This window comes from Agelaius phoeniceus, chromosome 18 (genome assembly GCF_051311805.1).
Source record: "Agelaius phoeniceus isolate bAgePho1 chromosome 18, bAgePho1.hap1, whole genome shotgun sequence".
Taxonomy (NCBI): domain Eukaryota; kingdom Metazoa; phylum Chordata; class Aves; order Passeriformes; family Icteridae; genus Agelaius; species Agelaius phoeniceus.
Window position 1 is genome coordinate 7,256,173 of NC_135282.1, and position 25,987 is coordinate 7,282,159.

General features: G+C 40.0%; 2 protein-coding genes across 22 annotated transcripts in view; one reads left to right on the plus strand and one right to left on the minus strand.

Annotated features, from left to right (window-relative positions):
• Window positions 1-14,773, minus strand: part of TANGO2 (transport and golgi organization 2 homolog) — a 28,181-nt gene extending 13,408 nt beyond the window's left edge. Inside the window, exons 1-6 of one of the 4 annotated variants that reach the window (XM_054645654.2) lie at window positions 14,608-14,773; window positions 12,243-12,437; window positions 6,603-6,724; window positions 2,690-2,778; window positions 2,372-2,491; window positions 1,259-1,373 (exon numbers count right to left, since the gene is read on the minus strand). In XM_054645654.2, the coding sequence (XP_054501629.1) occupies window positions 1,259-1,373; window positions 2,372-2,491; window positions 2,690-2,778; window positions 6,603-6,658 (380 nt within the window). In that variant the 5' untranslated portion in view covers window positions 6,659-6,724; window positions 12,243-12,437; window positions 14,608-14,773. Of the gene's footprint in view, window positions 1-1,258; window positions 1,374-2,371; window positions 2,492-2,689; window positions 2,886-6,602; window positions 6,725-9,436; window positions 9,459-11,587; window positions 11,733-12,242; window positions 12,438-14,607 lie in introns of those variants that run through there. The other 3 variants (XM_054645653.2, XM_077188078.1, XM_054645652.2) reach the window with 3 other exon arrangements.
• A 615-nt stretch (window positions 14,774-15,388) lies between these two features.
• The window catches only part of ARVCF (ARVCF delta catenin family member), a 247,366-nt gene continuing 236,767 nt past the window's right edge, over window positions 15,389-25,987 (plus strand). For 14 of the 18 annotated variants that reach the window (XM_077187727.1, XM_077187743.1, XM_077187725.1 and 11 more), the window contains exon 1: window positions 15,583-15,875. The gene's annotated coding sequence lies outside the window, so the exon portion shown is untranslated. The other 4 variants (XM_077187730.1, XM_077187728.1, XM_077187729.1 and 1 more) reach the window with 4 other exon arrangements.

A 25,987-nucleotide genomic window follows, 5' to 3' on the forward strand; every position in this document is an offset into this window, starting at 1 on the left:
TTTATGCAATCTATCCAGGCAGCAACATACAGCAGAAAGCTCAAAAAGTCAAATTCTCTGACCATGGTAAAAAATAATTTAGGCAACTGAAAAATTTTGGGAAGTCTCTGGTGAGATGATTATAAATAATGATTATTTATAAAGTAGAGAGTAAAAAGACCAAAAAGCATCAAACCCTCCAACTCCCTGGCCATCTTCTGGACTGAATTTCTGGAAACATAACCTATATATTTATTTCTAAGCAGGCCCACCAAGCAGAAATACACTCATGGTATCTTCACAGAACTGCCTGGTAAGTCTGAGCCATCAGCTGAAGGTGGTCTAATACAGAAAGTGAAAAATGTAAATACAAGGCCAGTTAGTGAGAGGGTGCTAGAAATGATTTCCACTGCAAACAGTAAACACTCTGGCCTTCTGCTTTAAGTGCATTCCCAGAAGCATGCAGAAAAGCAGAGTGGGAGAAGGCCCTGCACCATCAGGCTGTCTGAGAAGATGAATGCTCCTGCACAAGTGTGCCAAAGCAGCAGTGTGCCCCTGGCAGTTCAGCTGTGCTCCCAGGCATGCAGTGTGCATCCAGCTGGGAACTGACACAGGGCCTGGAGATGCCTCAGCCCTGCATTTCCATTCTTCCCCATCAGGCAGAATGCAAAGGCAAAGTAGCAGATGCACTTGTGCATAGACACATGCACGAGCAGTGGAAAGCATTGTGCCAATCACACTGATTATAATTAAGTATCCAACATCCTTTCTCAGCTACAGAAACTTTAAGTTAATGTTTATTTGTCTTGTGATGATTTTTAATGTTTAAGGAAAGATTAATGACACAGACACTCTGACAGGAATAATAGCTTGAAAGCTTTCAGCTGCTCTAATCCTGCTGCAGCATGTCAACTCTCAGAGAAAAAAAAGGTGTCTGAGAAATTATGAGCTGAGGTTTTGTCTTCTCAAAACACAAAACCCAGAGCCTCCAGGGTAAAGACTGGCTACAGCCTATCAGGGAGTTGCAAGAAGTTTTGTGGGAAGCAATGGTTAGAATACAAGATAGCTCTCCAGCGTTTGAAAGATAAACAGTAACAAAGGAAAGAAAGACTGCAATAAAATTAGGCCCTTGCATGCCAATTAGCAAAAAACATGAGCTCTAACTTTAGTTTGTGACAGGGTTTGCATTGTTACACTTTGGTGCTATGAACCTGTATGTACAGCACTGTTATTGTCTTTCTCCCTCTGACATTTGAACTGTGATGTTTTATAGACTTACTTCAAGTCAGCTGCTAATAAATTAAATCCATTGTAAAGATGTCCCTCTACTGAAACTTTCTTCAAGTAAGAGTAGCTGTCCAGATCTGCAGTCAAGAAGTTTGTTACAAGAGCACCTAAGAAAGAGAAGTACATAGAGCAACTTGTATGTGTGTGCTCACTATTCTGACAGCCCTGGTAAAATAAACAGAAAGATAAAGATTCCTGTTGCCAACAGGCTGTAACAGTGGAAGAAAACCCCAAACCACAAAACCAACCCAAATAACGAACCAACCTTTAAAAGTCTTACATCATTGTACCATATTCACATTAAGAGCATGACTTATACTCTGAAGAACTCAGTCAAAAGCTCTTGGTGAAATTCTAAGAATTCACATTTACTAACTATTCTAGACTGGATGCACCTTTTGTCCTCCTCCCACCTTACAAATTCGTTCTTGTCTTGCTTCACTTCCCTGATATATGACCCTAAAATGAAATACAAATGACATGGTTCATTTGTTTCTCTGTATAACATGGTTTGTCACTGCAATATAGTCCAATCCGGTACCATATGACAGTTACACACAAATCTATTTTTACTTTAAAAAACCCCACAGATATGCTGTTCTGAGCATCCTCTTTGAAAGAGGGTTTTTTCTATTATTTCTTCTCCTCTGATTTATCAATGGGGAAGAATCTTTTAGGCTATCTCCAGCATAATCCAAGTTACATTCCCTGACAAAGGTGTTTGAATATAAATATGCACTTTAAGAAGTCTACTGTAATCTAAAACTAGCTCAATGCTTGGCTAATTTTTCTGCCTGTTAATTAGAATTACTATGCAGAGGAGATGCTGCTGCTGCATAGCTTGTATGAATGTGACTTCAGGCTCCAGGCACTACATCTTGTTTTACTTACGCCTGCTTGATCAAGAAATCATTATCCAAGTCAAGTTCCTCACATATGTACTCAAACTCATCAGTTACAAATTTTTGTTTACAGCACATAAACATTATGTTTGTCCATAAAGCTGTGTTAAGAAAATTAATATTGTAATCATCACTATTTTACTGGAACATCAGGGCTTGTTTGTCCACTTCCTTTTTAATTTTTTATTTCAACTCTTCCATACCTCTTCCTTTTGCATTTTTATCAATCTTTGGCTGCATATAGTTTGTCAGGGCTGCCATCTTGCCTTTCTTACTGATTCCCAGCCATGTCCCTCCTTCTTTTCCCTCCTCCATATCCAGACCTAATGGAACAAGTAAGAGTTATGTTATTAAATAATTAAACTTAAAAAATGTTTCAAACTCACAACATGTTTTCCTTAGATGTATAAGGAAGAAGAAAATTTCTTATTAGAAAGGCAACACCACCACCCTAATAATGAAAAAACCATGCCATGATTCCCTTATATAACAAACCACTCAAACCAGCAAGACACACATACCACTAAGGATCTCATTGCTGCTGTCCCAGAACTCGGCCGATTTGGATGGTCTGTGGTAGAATTCATCCCTATTAGCTGCTAGAATGAGCCTGCAGAACACAAGAGGAAAAAAGACACTATTACTTACAAATTGGAACTTCACAGTACAGGCAGGAGCAGAATCCAATTTTTTCCAGAGCATTAACTCATTTCAAGCATGAAACTATCCTTTATCTCCCACCTCACCTTTGTCACTCAGTGTAAAGTTCTACTGCCATCTGACAGCAGCCTTCTCTCTGACTCTCATGAGACACTCAGCAAGTCCCTCTTGGTGAGTGAATGAGGCAAGTGGGCTTTTCAAAAAGTAATTCTTACAATAGAAGACACTGAATTAAACTGCATAAACAACCTTAAGATTCCCCGGCACAGTTACAGCTTAATTAACGAAAATAATTATTCTTTTGAAATTATTTTTTTAAAAGTGTTTTTCGTTGGTCGAACATGCTCACCTGAGGAGCAGATAATGGATTCAAGTAAAGGTGGAAGACAATGGTGACCCCAGGCAAGCCCTGTGTGGAGGCTCAGGGCAGCAGGGGACTGCACACAGACCTGCACAGCTCCAGGGCAGCTCCCCAGCTCCTGCTCATCAGTACCCACTACATGGCTTGCCTTTATTTCAGCTGTGAGACAGTGAATGCTCCCCCTTCTCTCCAGCTATGTTGCTTAATTTAATTTTAATGAAATGCTATCTTTCAAAAACCTGCAGATTTTCTTTACCAGTTTTTCTTAGCCTCAGTTATCTTCTTCACTGTCAGTCCCTCCTGCCAGCTGCATCTCAATTACAGCTGCACAGCAGAAGACAAGTTTGCTACTGGAAACTGGAGACAGACCATACAATTTTAATTCTAATTTTTAGCCACAACACACAAGAATCAATTCCAATGACATCTCATTACTTTGTTTGGCATTCAGATGTACTTACATTTTCTGCAGGTTTCTGAACTTTCCTGCAAATTCACCTCTTTCCTAATACAGTGTTTTAAAAGAGGACTGCAAGGTACAAGTTGCACATTAGAAATACTACAGAAAAAGAATCATAATCAACCATAGAGAAACTAGAAAAACCTGACACTTCAATGGGATCCTTTCTGTAAGGTAAGTGCTTAGTATTTTGCCCAACAAAGATAACATCTGTTGGAAAGCAGACTGTATGTACAATTTTATCTTTCCAATGCAAATATAATATTGATCCTTTCAAAATTACATAATTTCTCTTCTTCCAGCTGATTCTAGTCTTTCAGCTATAGCCTTTCTGCTGGGTTACCAAATTTCTGTCATCTTACTTCAACATGCTCCATTAACAGGATGCAGCCTCCTTTCACAGATTTTTATTTAAATGAGTATTTCCACTGTTAAAAATATTTTGCCTGAAGTGCACTTCTCCTCTCCTGAAGCTTCAATTATAGTTTGCCTTCAATAATTCTTGACATGAAACTACATCGTTTCTATTAGATTAAACTCCATAGTTACTATTTGTTTATAGTATCTAAATACTAAAAATAAGCAAAGTCTTTTTTATGTGATTGAATATTCCCCATCTCAAGTTTAATGCAGAACCCTAAATTTAGCACAAGGCTAGTATACAAAAGCATAATAATAAAAACATCTTTATTTTGTCATTTATGAAACAGAATTATAGTGAAAAGGAGCAATATTAAGTGACCCTCATCTTCTAATAAATTGCAAAAAGCCTATTCAGCTATTTTTATAGCTGAAATAATTCAACTGTATTAGGATTTACATATAAAGATTTATTTTAATATTGAGAGAAATGAAAACATGAGAAATCATTCCATTAAAGCAATTTCCTACAATGCAATTCAGCTCCAGAAAAGAGCCTGTGATTATAGCTTTGAAGCTTGAAACATTAATTTATTTGTAAGATGCACACAGTACTATTCAGAAGGATGTAAAGGCAGCATATTACCTCTGACAGTAATAAGGGACTACACTGAAGTGCTTGTTACACTGCACTAAACTTTACCACAAACAAGCCCCAAGAGGGAAAACAGAACCAGCAGCAAACCTACAGGCAGATGGATTTGTTAGGGTGTCACAAGAGTGAGCTCTTGGCTTAATTAGATGCTCAAGAAAATTGACCAATATGTTGCTCTAGAAACCAGAGTCTACCTGGATGGAAAATTCTCCCCAGTGTTACAGAGAACATGTTTTAGCTTGGATATTTTCTTCTAGCCAGTAAACTCAGTCAATCACAAGGTGTTTGTCTTTTAAACTTCTAATTCCTATTACTGACACTTTCTTTCAGTTAGAAATGCAAAGCAGAGAACAGTAAGGAAAGTTTAATTGCCTGGTTTGTGATGGACAAAGAAATTAGTGTCTGCAGGTACAGGAATCCCCTTTTAGTTGGGAAACCTGTTCCAAGACCTCACTATGAAATAAACAGCACAGTGATGCCTGAACTGTCAAGAAAAATCACTCTTAGCAAGAACTTGTAGAGAGGGGTCTCACTTAGTCCAATGGCCTGGGATTTACCACCCTAGCAGGGAGCTCACATTTATCACCTGATTTATCTCAGGTAGAGAGCAAGGCACTGCTTAGCAAAAGATTATAGAGAAAGTTAAAGACAATTAAATACTCCTGAATTTGGGCCAACATCTCCAAAGTGTTGTCCTATTCTGATGCTGACAGCAAGCTGTTTTCTGATACAAATTAATAACTTCAATCTTGATGCAATTTTTTATAGCACACTACTCTAAGTTCTACTTTTAAATATTGATCATGGCAGAAAGTTCACTTGGCAAGCAACTGCAGTTTACATCCAAAGGATTTTCCCAAGAGGCATCAAATTGATGAATCTGTCTTTTGCTAACTACCAACACAAAGAGGGTCAGACCAAATAAATGGATATATTAATTCAGCACCAGTCACATCATAAACAAAATCCCTTTTCAGGTAGGCTCCAGATGCAGAAAGGAATGCACTCTGGACAGCTGAGGTTTCCATTCCCATTTCCTCTCTTTCTATAGAATGGCATCTGCTTCTTAATACAAGAGGACAAGAAAACAAGTCAGTGAAAGGCACAACCATTTACTGAGCAGACTGACTGATGGTTTCTGGATGAGTACCAATACTTGTACCCTACAAAGTAATATGGAACCTATACAGTACATATAAACACAGCAATAAACCTGCATAGTCTGTTTACAGCCTGAAGTCCTTGCTGTCTTTTTATTACATACTCAGTGTACTCAAAGATACTAATGTTGGAGATGAAATTTAAAGAGGAAAGGCTACAATGAGAGAGAAAATTATCACAGGATGTTTAATACTTTGGAAACTCACCACCTGCATGACATCGAGAAATTCTTATAAACTGACATAGAAGCCTGCAAGGTTATTTTTTCTTCAGTTTTTGGCTAAACATTTCATACACATGACTTGTTTATTGCCTACAGTTTTAATTGCAAGCAGATTTTGGGGAGGGGAAAGGCTAGGACACTTCTTAGAAGTTCCTTGGTTGCAAACTGGAAGCCTTAAACAGATCTACCACACTGAAAGCAGGGCACAGCTACAACTGTGATGCCCAGCAAACAGGATTCCACTTGGTGTAAATAATAAAGTAGAAGGCAGGACTTCCAAACACTGGAGTACAATATTTAAAGGACTTACACAGCACAACAGATCACCAGCAAAAGGCCCATGATTAGAAAGCCCAAGACTTCTGATACAGTCTAAAACCAAAGGGTTCTAAAAAGGCTACAGTAACTCCTCCAATGGGGAAAGCCATGAAGTTAAACACTACAAAAGCACAGTTGAACAAATAATACTGAGTTTGTAATTCACACACTGGCCACATAAAGGAATTGTGTAAAATACTACAGAAGCAGGTCTGTTTTAACTACAACCATCTTACCTGTATGCATTTTTTGAAACTGGCCGTGGGTCAAATTTGAATAGAAGGATGCACATTGAAGAACTGATGTTTATATCTTGTTTCTTCCACAAAGGCTCAATGCAAGGTCATTCTGTAATAGCCTGAAATGGTAATAAAGATTATCTATTACACTGCAAATTATAAAAAAAGAAACTTGTAGCTGTGATGGAGCTTAAGGATTGCAATGTACTGACTAATAGCTCACAATACAAATACATAAATAAAATACAACTTCCAAAACAGAATAGTTCTAAAGACTGATTTACTAACCAAATTCTTACATAGCTCTTTCAAAGTTATGGCTGGCTAGTTCAGATTTTTAGAGAAAAACCTGCATCAAGAAAATACTGACAAAGTGTAGAGTGCTAGCAAAACATGAAAAAAACACTGTTATGCAATTTTCTGCTCATTGCAAATAAAGCACCTTTATTTTTTTCCCCTCTCTTAAGGAAGGCAAAATGCTTTTTTTAGAATAAAGGAGAAAATAAGACTCAAACTGTTGCAGAAGACAGAAAAAGCCTCATTAAAGACACAGACCTGCAAATAAAGTATAACTTAGGCCAAGCTACTATCAATGTCCAGGAGAAATTATTATTGTTTAGCATTGGGTAAAAGGCCAGGAACAAACAGAAACACATGGGACATTTTGTGTCCACAGTTTACATTTTGATGAGGAGTTTCCAGCACTTGTGCTATATTTAAAATTCTGGCCATGCAGATGGAATGACAAATGTGCTTTTCATTTCAAACCAACAAAACAGCTTTCAAATATTTTGTGTTGTCCAATTAACATTTTTCTGGTAATAAAACTGCGGTCTGATCTTCACTTTTTGAGGCTGCTCAAACAATTATCAGAATGCCACCACCCAATGACAGAATTATTTTTATTGTTACTGAGAGCTTTTGCCATGCAAGGACTTTAAAGGTAAGCCAAGGGGAGAGGGAGGCAGAATTCAACAGCACAACTCTAAGGCCCTCTGAGCAACCCAACGACTGAAAAAACTTCTGAACAAAAACTGGGATTTTTAACCAAATTTTCAAGATATGTGGAAAGTGTCTCTCTTGCCCTTTAATTGCTTCATAATTTGTCATAAGAGATATCAGGAAATGGATCATCTTGACTACGCTGCAAGTGAAGCATTTATTTTATATAGATTTTATTATTAAATGACCAGCTTGCCCATAGCTGCTAGCTCCTGTTAAGTCACAGTTCAGCACCACAAGCAGCCTGCTGTTATTGTCAGAGCACAAGTTCAGTCTTGCAGCCCAATATCCTGCAAAGAGACTCTTCTGCTGCAGGACATGAAATAACTCAAAAAGAGGTGCAACACTCCTGACATGCTTGACAAGAAAATTAGTGCACAGGAGCGTGTGTGCGTCTGTATATATATAAATATACCTCAAAGTATGTTAAATTCTGTTCACTGACAAAAGGAATTTCCCTCCCAAGTTGACTCATAATCCATGAGCTGAAAGCAGCAGTAGCAGAGCTATCCCAACTATTCTGTGTTAAACAGTTACCCAATAACACACTGGTGGCTTTCTTTGCCTCTGTCAAGTCAGTCCTGAAATAACTGCCTTAGAAATTCATCATAAAATGAAGATGCAGTCCTAAATTTTGGATAACTGATTTGCTAGTCAGGTCTTTAAAAAGACCATAGCCAGCTTTATAGAGAAAATCTAACCACTTTTGAGAAGGTGATATGCCCCTTCTCAGACTTCTATTGCTGAATTTTCAGTAGACTGCCATCATACTGGACTTGAACTGCCAGTACTGGAAGACTTGGATCTTCTACACACAGAGTATTTCAGAAACAACACTCACAGCTCAGAAGAGATCACCTTCAAATCTATGGGTTTAGAGGTTCCCATCTACAGCACTACTGGGAGCATGCCAGGGAATCCTAAAAACTTTTATTTTTGGCAAAGTGCAAAGAAGCTCACTTGGTGAAAGCAGGGATATAAAATACAATTTTAATGACAACTGTCACTGAGTACTCTTGCTGACTATGGAGATATGGCTGCTAGGTGCCTTGCCAGATAATTAAATGGATTACTTGATAGAAAACTGTTTGCAATTAATCACTCATAAAACCAATATTTTAATAAACAGGTTTCAGGCTCCATTGCCTGATTTATTCAGTTCCCTTCAAATAATCAAGTAGGTCCAGCTGTTCATGCAAGTTACTGGCCAGCATAAAGATTAAACAAAAACTGCCAGTCAGAAAACAGCTGCATAATAAGTTTGCAATACTCATCACAATTATCTAGAAGGACAAGTATTTTGAACACTTCAGTACCTTTCCAGAATCCCCAGTCATTATGATTAGGTACTGCTGCTTTGACAGAATGCTTTTTGTCACCCCATGAACCTTGCTTATGTTATTACAGTTCTTTAATTTACATTTATGCTTTTATTAACCCCAAATACCAAACCAGCATTTTTTATCTCAGGCTCCACCTTTTTTTTTTTTTTTTTAGACAGAAGTGTTTAAGGCAGATAAAACAGAGCTACCCCTTTCAAACAGCAGCAACACTTAACTGGCAAAGGAGGCAAGCAATGTATTTTGGTACCTTCTTTGATTAAAGCTGACATTGCATTTGAAACACCTGTTGTGGATATTACCCTTAAATTCTTAAATAGAAGCATAATGAAAGTCAGACTCAAATTTGGGTATTCTGAAATTTACAGTAATTAACAAAACACTAAGAGGAAAAAAAACTGACGAGAGGCTGTCATAGATGTTGTAAATGCAGAAACATTCAATGAAGAAGTCTTCATGCAGGTACCATTCTGCCAAGCTCATACTCACATAAAAGCTGCTGCTGCAGGCACGGGGATGAGATGAGCACACTGCACAGAGCTGGGGCTGCAAAGCACATGTGCTCAACTCAGCTGAGTCCCACAGACCAAGGAGAGGAGAAGGTGAAAAAGATTAGGCCAGCACTGACTTCCACTTGCAACTTGATCCTACAGCAAGTCCAAAGCTAGATCAAAACCTGATTTTCAATCTCCATTTCTGCAGAAAATGTGTTTTCAGAACCATCCATAGAAATGAAGGAGGTGCCATAGTTTAAAGAGTTCAAATAGAAAAGGCTAAGTTGTGGTACAACACTTGCTTTCTGATTTTCTTTTTGAGGAGAATACAGGCCAGAATACACACACTATGCAACAAGGTCTGCAGGAAGGGGGGAGAAATCCTGTGCTCTAGGTTGGAGACAGTGAAGACTGCTCTCTGGATAATGAGCTTTCATAAATTCTAGTTTGCTTATTCCTACTCAATAAAACAACAGTTACCAAGGATGACATGATAGCAACAATCTCCTATTTCTGTAATGTTTCTAGTTTGCTGTCCAACTTATGCCTAATACACACAAACCAGCTTGTCAAGAACCACAAACATCCTGTAATTAAGCGTTCTGCTCCAAATGGCACCGCTAATTTGGAAATGACATTAAAGTAACTAACACTCTTGTTCTGTGCTACAGTACTCTGTCAGACAGCACAGTGTGTTGTTTTGCTCATTTGAAGGATCTGTTAAAAGCCCAAGTGGATACATGCCAGCATAAGGTAGCATTTAGAGGGACTTTCAGGAGAACCAAACATGATAGATTGTGTATGTTCTCTTCACAGGGTTCTAACATCATTTGGTTGATTAGAAGCAATCAGTTCACAATTTGGCATAAAACTATTTTATCCTTAGGAACTCCCAGTAGCAGGCTTTGAAAAAGGAAGCCATTTGTTATGTATTTCATATTCACAAATGAAGCATCATAAATAACATCTGTCAGTTACCACAGTGATCTCAAGTGCTTCTCAACTCATCCAAAACTATTGTTTAGGTGCAGTCTAAAACACAGCTAAAAACCATTATTCACTGGAATCTGCTAGTTCTATGTAGAGAGAAAAGTGTCTCCTGGCTGCATTTTTACAGCATTTTACTGTTTCATTTTTGCACTTCCCTTGTGTAGCACATGCTCCACAGCAGCAATACTAAGAACTACAGTTGAAGTGGAATAGATGGATCTATAATTTCATGACTTCCAGGTTGTTCCCTATGAAGAGCATTTATAAGTAACCCAAGCTTTGTAACCCTACCAAGGTGAAGAGTCATCTTCCCTACAAAAGACAGCAAAGCAAAAGTACAACACTTAAGAAACACAGAAAATAACATGTAAGGTGAATGGCACTCCCAAGTTTAATGGAAGTACTAATTTTATTTTCAGCTGCTTGATTTCTCTCTGGCATTTTACTAGATTAGGTCCACTGTACAGCTCCCATGAGAAACAAACGCCAATAAACATAACCTTTCACCACATCGTGTTTCAGAAACAATTACAAAAATGGAGTAAAACAGCCTTTGCCCCAGTTTCTTAAGAGCACGATCAGCAGCGGATCTGCAGACTCAGAGCCTTTTGCAGGGCCTGTTCCTTAGATAAAAGCTGTATTTTTAGCTTGTACATTTCTTAGGTTTTCTTCAGAGAGGAACCCCCAAAAGACATTAGTAGTTTTCACTGTCTAACTATGACTATTTCTTGACCTCAAAGGGTCACTACATATTAAAACTTAATTTAAAAATTACTTTATTACTCTTGTACACTTACAATTACTCCTATACGTGACGCAAATACCATCCAGCCACCACCCACGCAGGAATGAAATGCCATCGCATAACCAAGGAAAACAGGTGCCAACTGACACCTGAAAATATCCCCAGAGGTGCTGCTGGATAAATTCAGGATAAAAACCTTAAGCAAATGGCGCTCAGGAGCAGCACCTTCCTTGGCGGGGAGGGCCGGGGCTGTGGCGGTGGCCAGGAACGGCACACACAGCCCCCAGACCAGGAGCCCGGCAGCTCCCGGAGGGTGGTGCCAGCTGAGGCGGCCCCGGGCTGTGGCCGAGCCCGCCCTGCAGCCACGGTGACCCCCGGTTCCTCACTCCCTCCCGCGCCTCCCTCACTCACCCACGGCCGCCGCACTGCCCGTCCCCCGCGCCGCTTCCGGAGGGCGGCCGGGCCGACCAGCGCCGCCCCTCCGGGGGCCGGGCCCGGCTCCTCCTCCCGCCGGTGCTGCCGGTACCGACACCTTCCCTGTGGGGGCCCGCCGGTACCGGCACCGAAACCTTCCCTGTGCCCCCAGCCCGCGGCCCGCCTGCACCGGCACGGACACCTTCCCTGTGCCCCTAGCCCAGGGCCCGCCAGTACCGACACCGACACCTTCTCTGTACCCCTAGCCCAGGGCCCTGCAGCTCCGTGGGGCGTGTGCGAGGGGCCGGTGCCACAGCGCTCGGCATCCCCCAGCGCATTGGGGAGTCCTCTCCCAGGGCCTCAGCTGCTTCTTGGCTGCCTCAGCGTGCTGCCGGCGTAGCTGGTTTCAAGCTGAGACGAGAAAATCGGGCACTAGAAAATTTTTGGAACAGATTGCCCAGGGAGGTGGCAGAGCCGCCATCCTTGGAGGTGTTTAAATCTGATAATGTGGTTTAGTGGTTTATAGAGGTTACAGTGGTTAATGAGGTTGGACTTCATGATCTTAAAGGTCTCTCCTCACCTTGCTGATTCTGTGATTCTGTGAAGGTGTGAAATAATAATATTACTGATGTGAGCGTCAAAGTGCTCATACCTCTGAGGACAGATACTCCCATGCTGCTGACAATCTCAGAGGGTTTGGATGCAGCTCCTGACCCCTCAGAACAAGGCCCCTGTGAGGGATGCTGCTCCCCTGACCTCCTTCAGCCGAGACTCTGCTTCCAGGAAGGCCCCAAAGTCACTGAGCCCTGAGCCTGCAATGGGATGAATTCCAGCCAGCACAGCTTTCCTGAGGATTGAGGAAAACACAAGTGACAGCATCAAATTTGCTTTCACTTATTAGCACAGCATGATCAGAACAGATAACCAAACATTAAGTAATTTTACCTAGATCTGCAGATTTGGGTTAGGATTGGATCTGTGTCACCTTTTTGTCCTACTGAAATATTATTATTTCATTTTTCAAACAAAATCTCAAACTTTTTTTTTTCATGGGTGGCAATAGAGGGTTTCAGTAGGGCCTGTAAATTACAAAATGTTTTATAGTGAAGCCTGTAAGGAAATACCATAAAAGCCTGGAGTGCTCTTCCAGGTTCTAACACTGATAAACACAATACACACAAGATGTGAAACAGTAATTAAAAGAATTCCCAGGGGTATATGGATGTGTTAGGTGGCTTGTCAGGCAAAACCTTTTATTCTGGATACAGAAAACCTGAAGTCAACTGTTTAGCACTGCTCTGGCATTTGACATTGTGCAAGTTCACCTCTATGCTTTCCTTCTCCATCATCAACTATGGGATGATCACATTGACCTTTGCAAGGTCTCTTGAGGTCTACTGATGAAAATTACTGGGTGAGTGTATGATCATCATTCTTTGTACTCCTGCTTCTGAAACACAATAATAGATTGCAGTTATTACCTTGAGACATATAAACATAGAATGTATTAATGTTTTCAGGTACAGAGTTGTTATTTAAAGCAGTTATCTGGTGACTAAATAGACAAATTATACAAATCTCTGTTACACTGAAATTGGTAAAATGCATGCACATTAAATGTAATGTATTGTTCTTTTTGGCACTCTGTTTGAGTCTTACAGACTCATCACTGTGACCAAAGACTGTTTAGCTTCTAGGCTCGATTCTCATTTAAAATCTGTAGATGATAATCTGCATACCTTCAGCAGCAGTCACGTCTATGGGAAAAAGAAAGTGTCCATAGGTTTAAAACGGAATGGTGCTTTTTACTGATTTTTTTTTCTATTTTTAATACATATGGGAAGTAAGAATAAGTTCAGAGTCATTTAAAAAGCTTTTTAGGAGGCTGCACAAAAAGAGTACACTGCAAGAATCTGTGAATAGTGGATTTGATGGCCATTTTGACTCTTCCTTTTATTCTTGTGTCTACTTTTTGTTCTGCCTAAACCAGCTTGGTTATTGTTGCCCCTGCTAGACCCTGTCCTTGGGGATCAGTGTATAGCTCCCATTGTTTGTCAAACTTGAATAGACTGATCCCAGGCTCTGATTCTGCATCCACTTGAAGAGAGTGGTACTGTCAGGGCAGAAACTCTCTTGGAGGAGGCTAAAATACAAGCAGAAGCTTAATGAAAGGATTGTAGAATTGTCCTGAGTTGGTTTCAAAAGCTAAAAGAGGAATAGTCCTGACATTTGTTTAAAGAGTTTGTTCTGGAAGAGAACAGAGTGCTGGAATGCACATTATTTGGAATGCATAAAGCACACTTAGATGGATTAAATATCTTTTCCCTGAGAGGTTTAAAAAATCAAGTTTAAAGGGGAGACATCATGGACCCTGACAGTTTTCTAGAGATGGGTTTTTGCCCAGATCCAGTTTGATTATCTCTACCTATTGTCTAGATGATGCAAGATATTTATTAGTAGATTTTGTAGCCTAATAAATGAGTGAGTAATTCACAACTGGTTACAAAATCATCTGATGGGCCCAATAAGTCATCCCAGTCCAGTAAATTGCATTTTTAATATAATAAAATGTGAGGAAATGCATCTGGAAATAAAGAATGCGGGGATGGGGCAAGAATGGCAAAAAGTACCTCAAAAAAGTATTTAGTTGTTACTATTTCAGTGTGACCTCTCAGGGTAATACTTTGGCAAACTGGACTACTCTAACGATTTCCTGTATAAAATACATAATATATAGGGGAGACAGGGGAGTGACACTGTCTTTGTCCACAGCACAGGGACACTGGAATGCTGCACCACTTCTGGCTCCCACGGTTAGGGAGGGAGGAAAACCACAGGAAATTATTCAAAGGAGGAACATTAATGAAGGGGATAACACGATATAAAATAGCGGCATAGGAAGCTCAAGCTATTCAGGTTACCCAAGACAAAGCCGAGAGGCGAGGATGGCAGCGCACAGACCAAACGGTGAGAAGGTCAAGCTAGACAAACCCATGCGGATCGCGTGCCAGCATTACCTGGCTGCCTACACCTGACGGGCCCTCAGCCGCAGCATGTCAGCCACCAGCTGGGCCCGCCACCCCCGGGCCAACAGCTGTGCAAGGCGCCGTTCACTCCCGAGCGCGGAAAGCCTCCAGCGGCGCAGCGGAGCGGGGGCGCGTTCCCGTGCAGGAGCTGACAGCGCGCTCCCGCCCCGCGCCTGTGGCCGCTCCTCCGGCCACGCCCTCCGGGGCGGAGCCACCGCGTCTGACGGACAGGCCCGCGGGCCAATGGCGCGTGGCGCGGCCGGCACCGCGCGGCGGCGGGGCGGGGCCTCGCCAATGGCGCTCCGGTTGCCGAGCGCGATGGCAGCGGTGCCGCCCAATGGGAAAATTCGCGGCGCGGGAGGCGCGCGCGCCGGTTCGCGTGCGGCCGCAGGCGGGCGGCGCGCGGTAGCGGGGCGTGCACGGCGCGCGCCCCCTCACGCCCCCTCACGCCTCCCGCCCTCTTGCCCCCAGGTGCGAGTGTTGAGGAATGTGCCCCGCTTGGAAAAAATAAGCAAATAAATAGAGAGGTGGGCGGGCGGTGGCATCATGGTCTGGGCCGGGCAGTGCGCTCCCGTCTCCCCGCGGGCCGCTCCGGTTGTTTTCCGAGCAGTAGTTTGGGGAGGGCCCGCGTTTTCTAGCCGTGCCCTTGGACCTTTTTGCTGGAGCGGCACCGTCAGCGGCCAAGCCGGAGTGCGGGAGCGGGGACCCCGCGGGCCCGATGGCAACGAGTCCATGTGCTCTGTAGAGAAGGGGAATTCCCCTGTGTGCTCTAAATATCTCAGTAGAAAAGGTAAATGCAAGAAAAGGGTTAATGAGTACTTCCACCTCCCCCTCCTTCCTCCCCCACCTCCCCCCCCCCCCGTTGGATAAAGATGGTCTTGGATACCCTTTGTAAATAGGAATGTGGAGGTGGGAGGGGAAAATCAGCCCGGCTCCGACTACTCGGCTGCCTCGGTGGGTGAGCAGGCGGGAGGAGCTGGTGCAGCCCGGCCGCTCTCCCGGGGAACGCGCGGGGGACGGACGGGCACCCGCGGGGCGGGCACGGCGGGAGCGGCTCCTGCGCGGGGAGCGCGAGAGGAAGACAAGAGGCTGAAATGCTGCCCAGCGGCTGCCCAGCGGTTTATTGAAGAGTTGGGGGGTTTCCCCTTTTTATTTTTTTTTTAACATTTTTTTCTTTTTTTTTTTTATTGTACGCCGCCTCCTTGAAGCCAGTAGCAGCAAGGAAAATAAGCTGAGGACAGAGAAATAAGACGGAGATGGTGAGCAGCAGAGATCGCTGGGCTGGGGGGGAATGAATGAGGTTGCCGGGCTATTTTCTGTGAGGTTCTTGCAGGGTGTAGTACGTTTTGGGGTGATTTTGCATCACGATTCCGGGCTAGACTTCTTTGTTTGCTAAAGGTTGCTGGTTCAGGTTTAACAGCGTTCATCAGTTTATTGTGAGATGCGCAACGAGGAGTTGATGTATGCGAATGCCCGAATTACATACGCAAGCCACACACACAAGCAAGCCCTAAACAAACCAACATTGTAATAATCCTGCAATATGATGGGCAGCTCGTGTCATGGAGGGAAGTCATTGCTCAGGTTATTTGTGGCATGCATAGGAGATGAGTCTCTTTGTAGCAAAGACCAAACAAAATTAACCTATTTTTTTCACACACGCGACATCCATTACAGACTTAAAAGCCAGAGTTAGGGGTTATTTTTTTTTAATTTTCGCTTTCCCTGCAGCATTGAGGTCCACGGTTAAAATCTGACGTTTGTAGAAGTTGAAAAACTCTTTGAAATGTTCACGTCTAGTGAATATGAAATAGTAAAGACTGTCTTTCTTGCTTTTTCTCTTTTTCTTTCATGTAGGCACTTGTTTGTGTATGTGAAAGGGGGAATTCTTAAAACATGCACTTTGCTTGTTACGCTGTGCTGTTGTGCCTTTAGGTAGGTCACAATGCAAAACGTGATTCATAGCATGTTAAAAAACAAAACCCTAAGCAGATTTTTTTTATCAAGTGAAGACCTTTATCGTACCAATAACTTAAACCCTAAATACAAGTTTTGCGGGGGGCAGGCGGGAAACAGCTCTCCTGATTTGTATTAATGGGAATGCTTTATGGTAAAAAATCCTGCCTCTAAATGACAGAATATTGACATTGCCTGATTGTAACTTCCTGTGGATAAAGTACTGCAATCTGCTGAATACACTAGTCCTTTAAGGCTCTATAAATTTAGACATATTTTGTTTACAAAATTGTGTAGCACTGCATGGTGCAGTAGTAAAATCTGAAATTTTAGTGATTTTTAGAAATACTGCAAGGCACTGCAAAAGAGAAAATATGCAGCCTTGTATTAAATCTCTTATGGAAAAAAAGGAAAAGGTTTGTTGTAATAAAGTAATACAGGATATGCACAGTGACTAAAGTAACTGCAGGGGCTGGAGAGTTTGGAGTTTGTATAGAAAAAATAAGTTGTGAACTATGCTGGGGTCTTTATCCTGCTAGATATTTGGATGGATGATTCTTTTATTTTAAGCAGCATCTTTGTCAGTTCTGGTCTGAAATATTTAAATTATATCCTCCATTAGGCAAATGGGTTTATCTTCCCATTGCTTGGCCAAAGGAATGCATTAGGAAGGCAAGAACAATAGTTTGACTGCATGGTTCATCCTTGTGCATTGTTCACAGATCATAGTTTGCATTTTATATGACATTGGTGATCTTTATAAAGTGGACTTGCTTTGTTTTATTATTGTGCCATAGTTGCAGTCAAATAACTGAATTTCAATTTATATAACCATAGTTTTGATGTTCTATTTGGCTAACAAATAATTCCCTTCTTTGAATTTCATGTCTTAAATTCAAAGTCTCTGCAATTGATTTCAGTATCAGAAAGTTTTTAATATTGGAAGAACCAACAAGAGCTACAAATAAAGGGAGTTTCCCATTTTATTGAGATAGGACACTGTACTAGAAATGGCAAAATTCTTGCCTCTTGCTTATACTTCAAATTTTGTACAAACTGTAGTTTAGATTAGATATCTTGTCTTGAAGACCATCTGTATGCATATTACAGTTATATAAAACTAAGCTTCTGTACTTGATTTTATGTAATGCAACACATTATATCTGCAGTGCTTTTGGTGGATCTTGGGTAGTGTCAGAATTGATACACTGCAAGGAAAACCTGTTAGAATTCTTGTGCTGCCAGGTTTATAGTTTGTTGCTCTTAATATTTTATTGTGTGAGTATAAATCATTGACACAGACATTGTAAACAAATGCTGTAGCAGCTAAGTGTGATTTTACATTTGGCTTGTGTGTTTCTAGTTTAACCAGAGTATGAGAGTATTCTGTCAGGTGTGGGGGCATCCTAATGGCCATCATAGTTACCTTCAAAGCACTTGGGTCATTTCTTTTACTTTCTTGGCTGTGTCTACAGAATAAGGAGGAAAAGGCCAACTCTAGGGTTACACCAGTATGGATAGGGAAGGAATTTCACGTGTGTTGCATGCAGTTTCCTTATTCAGACTTCATGTGTATCTCCTGGAAATTAGCAAAGATTAAAATCCACCTATTTCTAGAAAAAAAAGTTCTTTCCATAATTCAAGACATTTAGGGTATACATGTAACTTGACAAACATATTTTCTTCACAGAAGGGCATTAGAGGTTTCATGGGTTTAAGCATTAAAATAAGAACAGGGAGATTTTCTTAAATTTCAGGTAGGATGTGATCTACCTGTGAGCTGAAGCAAAGCAGGTAACCACCTTTGAGCATCTGAGTAAAGAAACAATCACCTTAGATAATGAAGTGGCTTTTATTTCCTTCAGCTAACTTGTGTAAAACAAAGCCAACCCCAGAAAACTGCAGTGCAAGTGTTCCCTGTTTGTCCTTTTCACTCCTATCCTTGCATTTCACAGGCACTCCAAAACAAACTGAAAAGCTACTTCTGGTGCAGTCTGCTGAGCTTCTAGAGTCTACATCTTCTCCATTAGCTTAGGTCACATTTGTTTTAAGCAGTATTTAAGAGAAATAGCTAATTCTAGTAAATCCAGTTCTTTTTCTGACTGGTTTTGTCAACATTCTAAGAACAGACAGCTTAATTTAGTAATATCCAATGTTTTGAAAGCCTGACAGTCAACCCTCTGGCATTCACAATTTCAAGTAGCATTTGGTGTGTTGTCTGTAAATGGCTAATCATTTAATAGTAAGTGGACAGCATCTATTACTCATTAATTTATTTACAGTGATCAAACAATATTTTGGAGTCCTGATGAAACTCATTGATAGCCCCTGTTTCAGGGTAGTCTGACATTTTGACCCACCAAAACAAATGCATTTCTTGGAATATCAGTTAATCTTGTGGATTAAAAAATGTGTAAGATACCCAGTAGGAATGTGTATATGGGTGGCATATTTAAATATTTTGTAACAGGTTACTTTATCCAATTCTGTAAAAATTGACACTGCATTTGTATGTGTGTATATATATATATATATACACACATTTATAAATACTTTGCTTTGTAGGTACATGGGTTTTGTTCCATCTTGATAAACATTTATGTGAAAGCTATCTTGGTTTGATTCTGCAAGTCTTAATGCTCTGTATAATCAACTGATGTTAATTACCATGAGATAAGTTGAGTGATTTTTGACTGTAGTCAAATACATATTTTGACTATATATTTAGAAAGAGTAAAATTGTAATATTCAGATCACAGGTTCCAGACTAAGGGGTCCAAGAAGGTCGTTCTCATCCACCTCTTGCATAGTGGTGATGCTGCTGCTGGCAGTATTTCAAGGTACTGAAATCCATTGAGAACATATGGGCAGGGTTGTGCCTCTGTCTCGCTCTCCAGTTTATGTTTCACTGGGAAGACCTTTCTGTTCTTGAGCTGCATGCAGTATGCTTCATCTCTTCAGATATGATGGTTTTCTTAGACAATTTGGGATTTTTGTTCCATAAGGTCCTTGACTGGGTTGTCAAAATCTTCTGTGCATGCTTCAGTTGCTGTTATTTATAGTTCTGCTTTTTCTGCATCTCAGAGCACATGCATTTTGTTTCAGGAGCTGCGACAGGGTTTCCATGAGATACCGTGCAGATAGACACCAGTGCACCACTAATCTATGAGCTTCTGATTTGTAGGTCAGGGAGGAATTGAGATTTTGCTATCTAAGCAGTATCACCTCTTTGCTGCTTCAGTGCTTACGTGACATCTCAAGTTGGCTGAAAATTAAAAGGACACTGTCAAGGTATCTTTGACAGTTTCATTTTTATTATTTATTTTGTTTGCCTTGTTACTGCTGTCATAAGCCATTGGAAACTTGAAATCTAATGTCTTAGCAACAGGCCTTTGTCCTCCAGACCAGGTACTGTTTAGCTGCTTATGGTTTATTTAAGAGTTGTGAAGCATTTTCTGTCTTCTGAAATGCATTATTGAATTACAGCTTAAACATTGCAAGCAAGTGAGAGGGAAGAAGTGAGTAAATCAGTTTGGGGTAGGTTCTGACATTCTGTCATTAGAGCAATCTCAAAATATTTAGTATTTTCCTTGTCTTTTCAGAACCTAGTAATTTGGAGTCTAGAATTATGCATCAGTGCTTCCTTTGCACTGTTATCCTTGTGAGTGGACTTTTCAGGGGATTGGTGCCAAGACCTGCATTCTGGTTGGAAATAGCTGGAACTACCTGGTGAATAATCTGTATAAGAATTCTTACAGGTGAAGTGATATTGACTGATTGAGGTGCTGAGCAGTAGTTTTACAGGAGCTGGGCTTTGTATATCACAAATGCCTTTTTTATGCTCTAAGCTTAGTTACCTTCCCCTCTTATTTCTGCTCTCATAAAAAGAATGATCATGGGGGTTTTTTGTACAGAAAAATGTTGCCCTAACTTGTTCCTGTATGGAGAAGTCTTTTATTAATTTATCTACGTTGATTGCAATGTAAAGTCAGTGAAACTAGACCTACTGTTTCCACTTATTTAACTGCCTCTTCTTCATCTGCTCTGGTGGTGGAAATTCTACCCATGAGTTAGAATACCTCCATGGAACCTTCTTGTTACAGTAAATGTTCTCTGTTTAATTTGGGTTATGTAGTGATAAAATTTTTAGTAACTGCTATTCAGACCAGTGATAGAAGTGATGGCACAGACTTCTTTACTGGAGTATCCTGTTGGTGAGAAACTGTATTGTGATGTTTCACTATCACCAGTGTCCATGGCTACTGGATTCACAGCTTGATGAGAGCTGAATGGATATAATGATATTGGATAGTCTAATTTTTGCAGGTTTTAAAGGGGAAAACTATAATCTTTTTAACAGTATGCAGAGTAGCAAAGCTTGCAGAGATTGCCCAGAGGAAAGCAAATTGCAGTGGGACTTAAAATATGGTTCATAAAGTGCCAACTGTCTTGGGGAAGGAGAATCTCAGGTGTGAGATCACTTAAGCTGGGGTAGCTACAATAACTTCAGGCATGTTGGTTTGATGCCTGATTGAGAGAGGGCAGCCACTTGTGGCTGTGGATTTAAACAGTGGGTACAGACAGACTTCTCTGGAGGCTGATCCAGTCTGTGAGGTTGAATCAAGTCTTCTAATTGGCACTTTGTGACCACCTCTCTGCTCAGTAGCAAATATGGGTATTTTATGGAGACTGTTTTCCAAAATTAGGAATTTAAAAAGCTGAAATAATCTAACATTCCTTCTACAATTCATAATCTGATGCAAGGAAGCTTCAGTCATGTTCAGCAGTAGAAGGTCAATAACCACTCATAAAACTTTGGTTCAGTTTTGTGTAACAGTACCTGTATTCTAATGGTCTCAAGGTATTGAAAACTCTTAGTGTATGCAGGATCCATACATTTGAAAGTTTTCTGGAATGTTTAAGACACATATTCTTTTGTCCTGAATAAAGATCACGTGAATTTATCTTATCAATGTAATGTCAAGTGAAGTCTCAAACACAAATCCTTGAAAACTTCAACTGGCAGTGTTTTGCTTCTTTGCACCACAGGCTGGGGTCATGCCATGCTGGTATAACTTCTCCTCATATTTTTAGACTGGTTCTTTTTTAATTCAGTGTGACAATACAAGTAGTGAGTTATTGATAGCAACTAAAGTGAGACCATTATGACTGTAATCAATAACATACCTGCATAGAATAACAACTACTACTGGGGACATATTTTGTATTGATTCAGAAATTTATGCTGTCTCCACTACACCCAGTCTGCTACTTCCATAATTTATGTAATAAAATCTCTACTTTGGAGAAGCTGTTACTAAGTTAAATACCAGGAAATGATGACATATCAAGATGTAAATTACATATTGAAGATTTTACTACAAGCAGAAATAGCACTTGCTAAATTCCTGTGGGTTCTGATTCAGGACCAAGGCACTTCCTTGCTGCAGGCTGGAGGATAATGGAAGTCAAAACCGTGTTCCCTCTCCTGAAGCAGTATTTTAGAGCTGGAGGGAAGGGGCTGTTTTTAATGTGCTGTGACGATGGAGGATTATTGAATTGTTCAATCTATAAATTTGAAACCTCTGTAGGTTCCCACATTTTTTTTCCTGTGTTTCACTGTGCTGTGTTCCTGTAGGTGATAAACAGTCTTCAGTTTTTACAGACTACTTGCTATGCTGATGGTGGGATTTCTGAATCCTAACCCATGGTCATCTATCTAGACTAGGAAACAATCAGCTCATTTCATTTATGGTCCCACAAACCACTTTCCACTGTTTTAGAAGCAGAGAAGCAGTATGGTAACTCTGATTTTTAGGAACCTTAGTATTTAAGGTTCTGAAGAATTAATGTTAAACTGAAGCTTGTAACATATATAAAAGGAACATAAGAGAATATCAGTTATATATATAAATAATCTTATACTTTATAAACTTATACTTTGGCTCAGACTTTCAGTGATCTGTTAGGAATTTAGACCCAAACTCTTAAAGGGAATTAGGCCCCTAATGCCTATTGAATTCCTTTATATATCTTTACAATATTGTCACTGAAACCAAGGGTTTAGGAATCCTTTTGAAAGCTTAGATCACAGGTGTATAAACTTCCTTGACTTGTTTCTTTCATGTTTGTGTGATTGTTACAGCTTTATTTTCAAATACAGATGGATTAATTTGGTAAGATCTATTGACGTGTATATTTAAATTATTGCAGCTATTTTAAAAATGCACTTACAGATGAGTTTAAGAAAAATGTCAATCTCCACAGACTACTACCAAACTTAAAGAAGCTCTGAGTATAAAACTTGATTTTTAGTGTCAGCATATGTATTTGTTTACTTTTGGATTTGAAAGACAGGGTCATACAATAAACACAAGAATTCCATGGCCTTTCTCACCATCCTTGTTTAAAGCTGCACAGTTTTGAAGGCATTTAGTACATCCCCAAAACCTGAGAAAATAATTGTGGTACATACAGCTTTTAAGGAGTTTCAAAATACAAAGTTGCCATTTATACTGATGCAAACTGTGTAATTAAGTCCAATTTCCAATTGAGGTTGTATAATTCAGAGAATATTGAACAGCCACACTTGCTTCAGGCTGTCTAGTGGACTATATTGCCCACAATTAAACAGATGAATGCACAAATAAGGATAGGCATCCTTCCAACCACTTATAGCTATATTTAGCAAATTCTTCTCATTTCCCTCTCTGTAGGAGTGTGATGTTGGTAACCTTAACATTGGCCAAGAGAACTGTCAGTGTCTTAAGCTCTGCCCTACAAGGTGTTTTACTTTCCCATCTTGTTTTGACCTTGTATTTGCTCCCTTTCTTTTGGATTAACCATTTATGTGTCCTAAATGAAAAAATCGCTTTGCATTATGCATCTGAATGTAGAAAGAAGTAGAAGGTCATTCTCTATGCCACAAGGGATTAGGAGGATCTTTAAAGTTTCACAAGTTAAATGTTCTGAAATGCATTCAAGATACAACCAAGGCAGGGGGGCAATGCAGAAAAATCTATTTTTTATGGAAATCTAAGGTATAGATTCTGTAATTTTTTTACATCATTTTATGTATCACTATTTCAAGAACTACAGTGACTCATGTTAAAATGCAGCAGCCTTTCTATGTAATATTACCTTCAGAAAACACAGAATTGGGCTGAGAGAAGTCCTGTAATTTGCAATAGACATTTTAAGCATGAATAAGACTATGTATTGGTTTATTATAGATTTTAATTTTTTGTACTACAGGCTTACTACTTGTGCAATAATGAGTAAATATAGCTGTGTTTTGAAGGTGCAATGTTTAGCCAAGGAAATTGGCTACTGATCCTGGTAGTGAAAGACCTTAACAGGTGCCAAATGCAGCTGTGTCTGTCGCAGTAATGCAGGTGGGAAGAGGAGCTGTTGGGCAGGGATTTGGTGTGTATGGGATTGAACTGTGGGATTCCACCAGTGATGCAGAAAACAAGGCCTGAGATAGAAGCCTTTTAGCCCTTGAGTAGTTAAAGTAATGCAGGGTATAGTTTGTCATGGTGCCTCAAAACCAGGGAAAGACTAATAAGAATTACAGGATAAGCACAATTATTTCTTGTGAAGAGGGGTTGAAGTCTAGGGGAAAGCATCTGGTCTTACACAGGAGACAGGGATATTTTAACATTTTAAAAATTATTTTTTTGTTGATGTGCTAAACCAACACATTTTAGAACGGTAAAAGCTTCAAAAATACTAATATAGGTATTGCTGTTGTTTCAGAAACAGACAAACTGTGGAGCTGTAATCTGTAGGAAAAGTACTGATCTCAGAGTTTCTGATTTTGTTTAATTACATAGGGATAAGGCATGTAGAGGTTTCAGAAGCTTTAATGTCTACATTGTAGTTCAACTAAGAAAACTGGAATTGCACATGATGTCTGATTTAAATGAGCTGTCTTCTGTCTGTAATCTGTTAAGTATATCTGCATGTACCTATGAGGCTGCTATTCAGAGGATATAATTATTTTGTTTACCATTTTGAGATTGATGTGGATGGAATCAATACCAGTTACTTTGCTTTTCATTACTGAAGGCATCTGAAATGTTGACCAACCTTACCTTCCTTGTGTCAAACGGATCACAAAGCCCTTATATACACACATTTGACCTTCTAGGACATTCTTCAAAGAACTGGCAGGCTTAGCATGTCACTTTTTTCCTCACTTGAAGAAATTAAATCTAATTAAGAGGATCCTACTAATACAATGTAGATACAGATTACAGGTGCACAGTGTGCAGAGTCCAGAATGAAAATAGCTGTAATGGAGAAGCCGGGGGAGGGGGAAGACCCTGAAATAGGCTGACTTAATTATCAGTCTTGTACTCTAAAATAAGAGATTCAGTAGCTGCCCTGATTTGAAACATTTACAGCAAGTTGGAAAATTCTATTGGGGAAAAATTTCTCAAGGCATTTTCTTCTAGACAATATAGAATGAGAAAGGCATTATGCACAAATTCAACAGTTCCACAATTTTAGTATTAGTGATTAACACCTGATATTTATTTCCCTCTTCTTCAGCCAGGTGTGGTGATTGGGTACACCTGAATTACCTAAGTGCTTTAAGAGTGGAAGCATGAACAGAATTGACTTCTCCTTGGGAAACCTTTCACATTTCACTGGCTGTTAACGTTGTCCTTCTTACAGCAAATGTCACTTGAGACTTTGTAATAGAGAACAAAAAAATATGTTTGTGCATGCTTGTCATTTCACATGAAATCAAGTGACTGATTTCTGATAGAAATCTCAAGAGCATTGAGTTCATACAAGTTTCTCACAGATCCCCCTCAGAATAACTGGGTTTTGATAATATTTTTTGAGGCAAGGAGTATTAATAGTAGATTATCTGAGAAACTAAATATTTAAAATACCTTTGATACTATGAAATTGAGAGAAACTTACCAAGAATGTACAAGACAAAATCCAACTAGTTTAAAGTAGGTGTAATATCTAGGACTAAAAAAAAGTGTTCTTGTTTTGTGTGTCCTTGTGTGACTGGGGAATTCAGAGCAGTCATTGGAAGATGAAGGAATCCAACTCTCTGCATTATTGGACCCAGAGGCCATACTGTGTGATTACTAATGCATGCAGGCATGGTCAATAAATTTCATGGTTATACATCTCATTGTCATTTTTGGAGCTCATTGATTTAAGCAGCTTGTGCTGATCAAGAATATTACAACAGGCAGCACAGTGTCATATGCTGACAGGTGCAAAGTGGGGGGAGTCTTATTTCAATCAAAACTGAAGAAAAATTTGCTTTTAAGTGTGAACTGAATGCTGGAGCAAGTTGGCCAGAGATTGCAGAGATCATGTTCCTGAAGATTCTCAAAACCTGACTGGAAAGGATCCTGAGCAACTTGCTCCAATTGACTCTGCT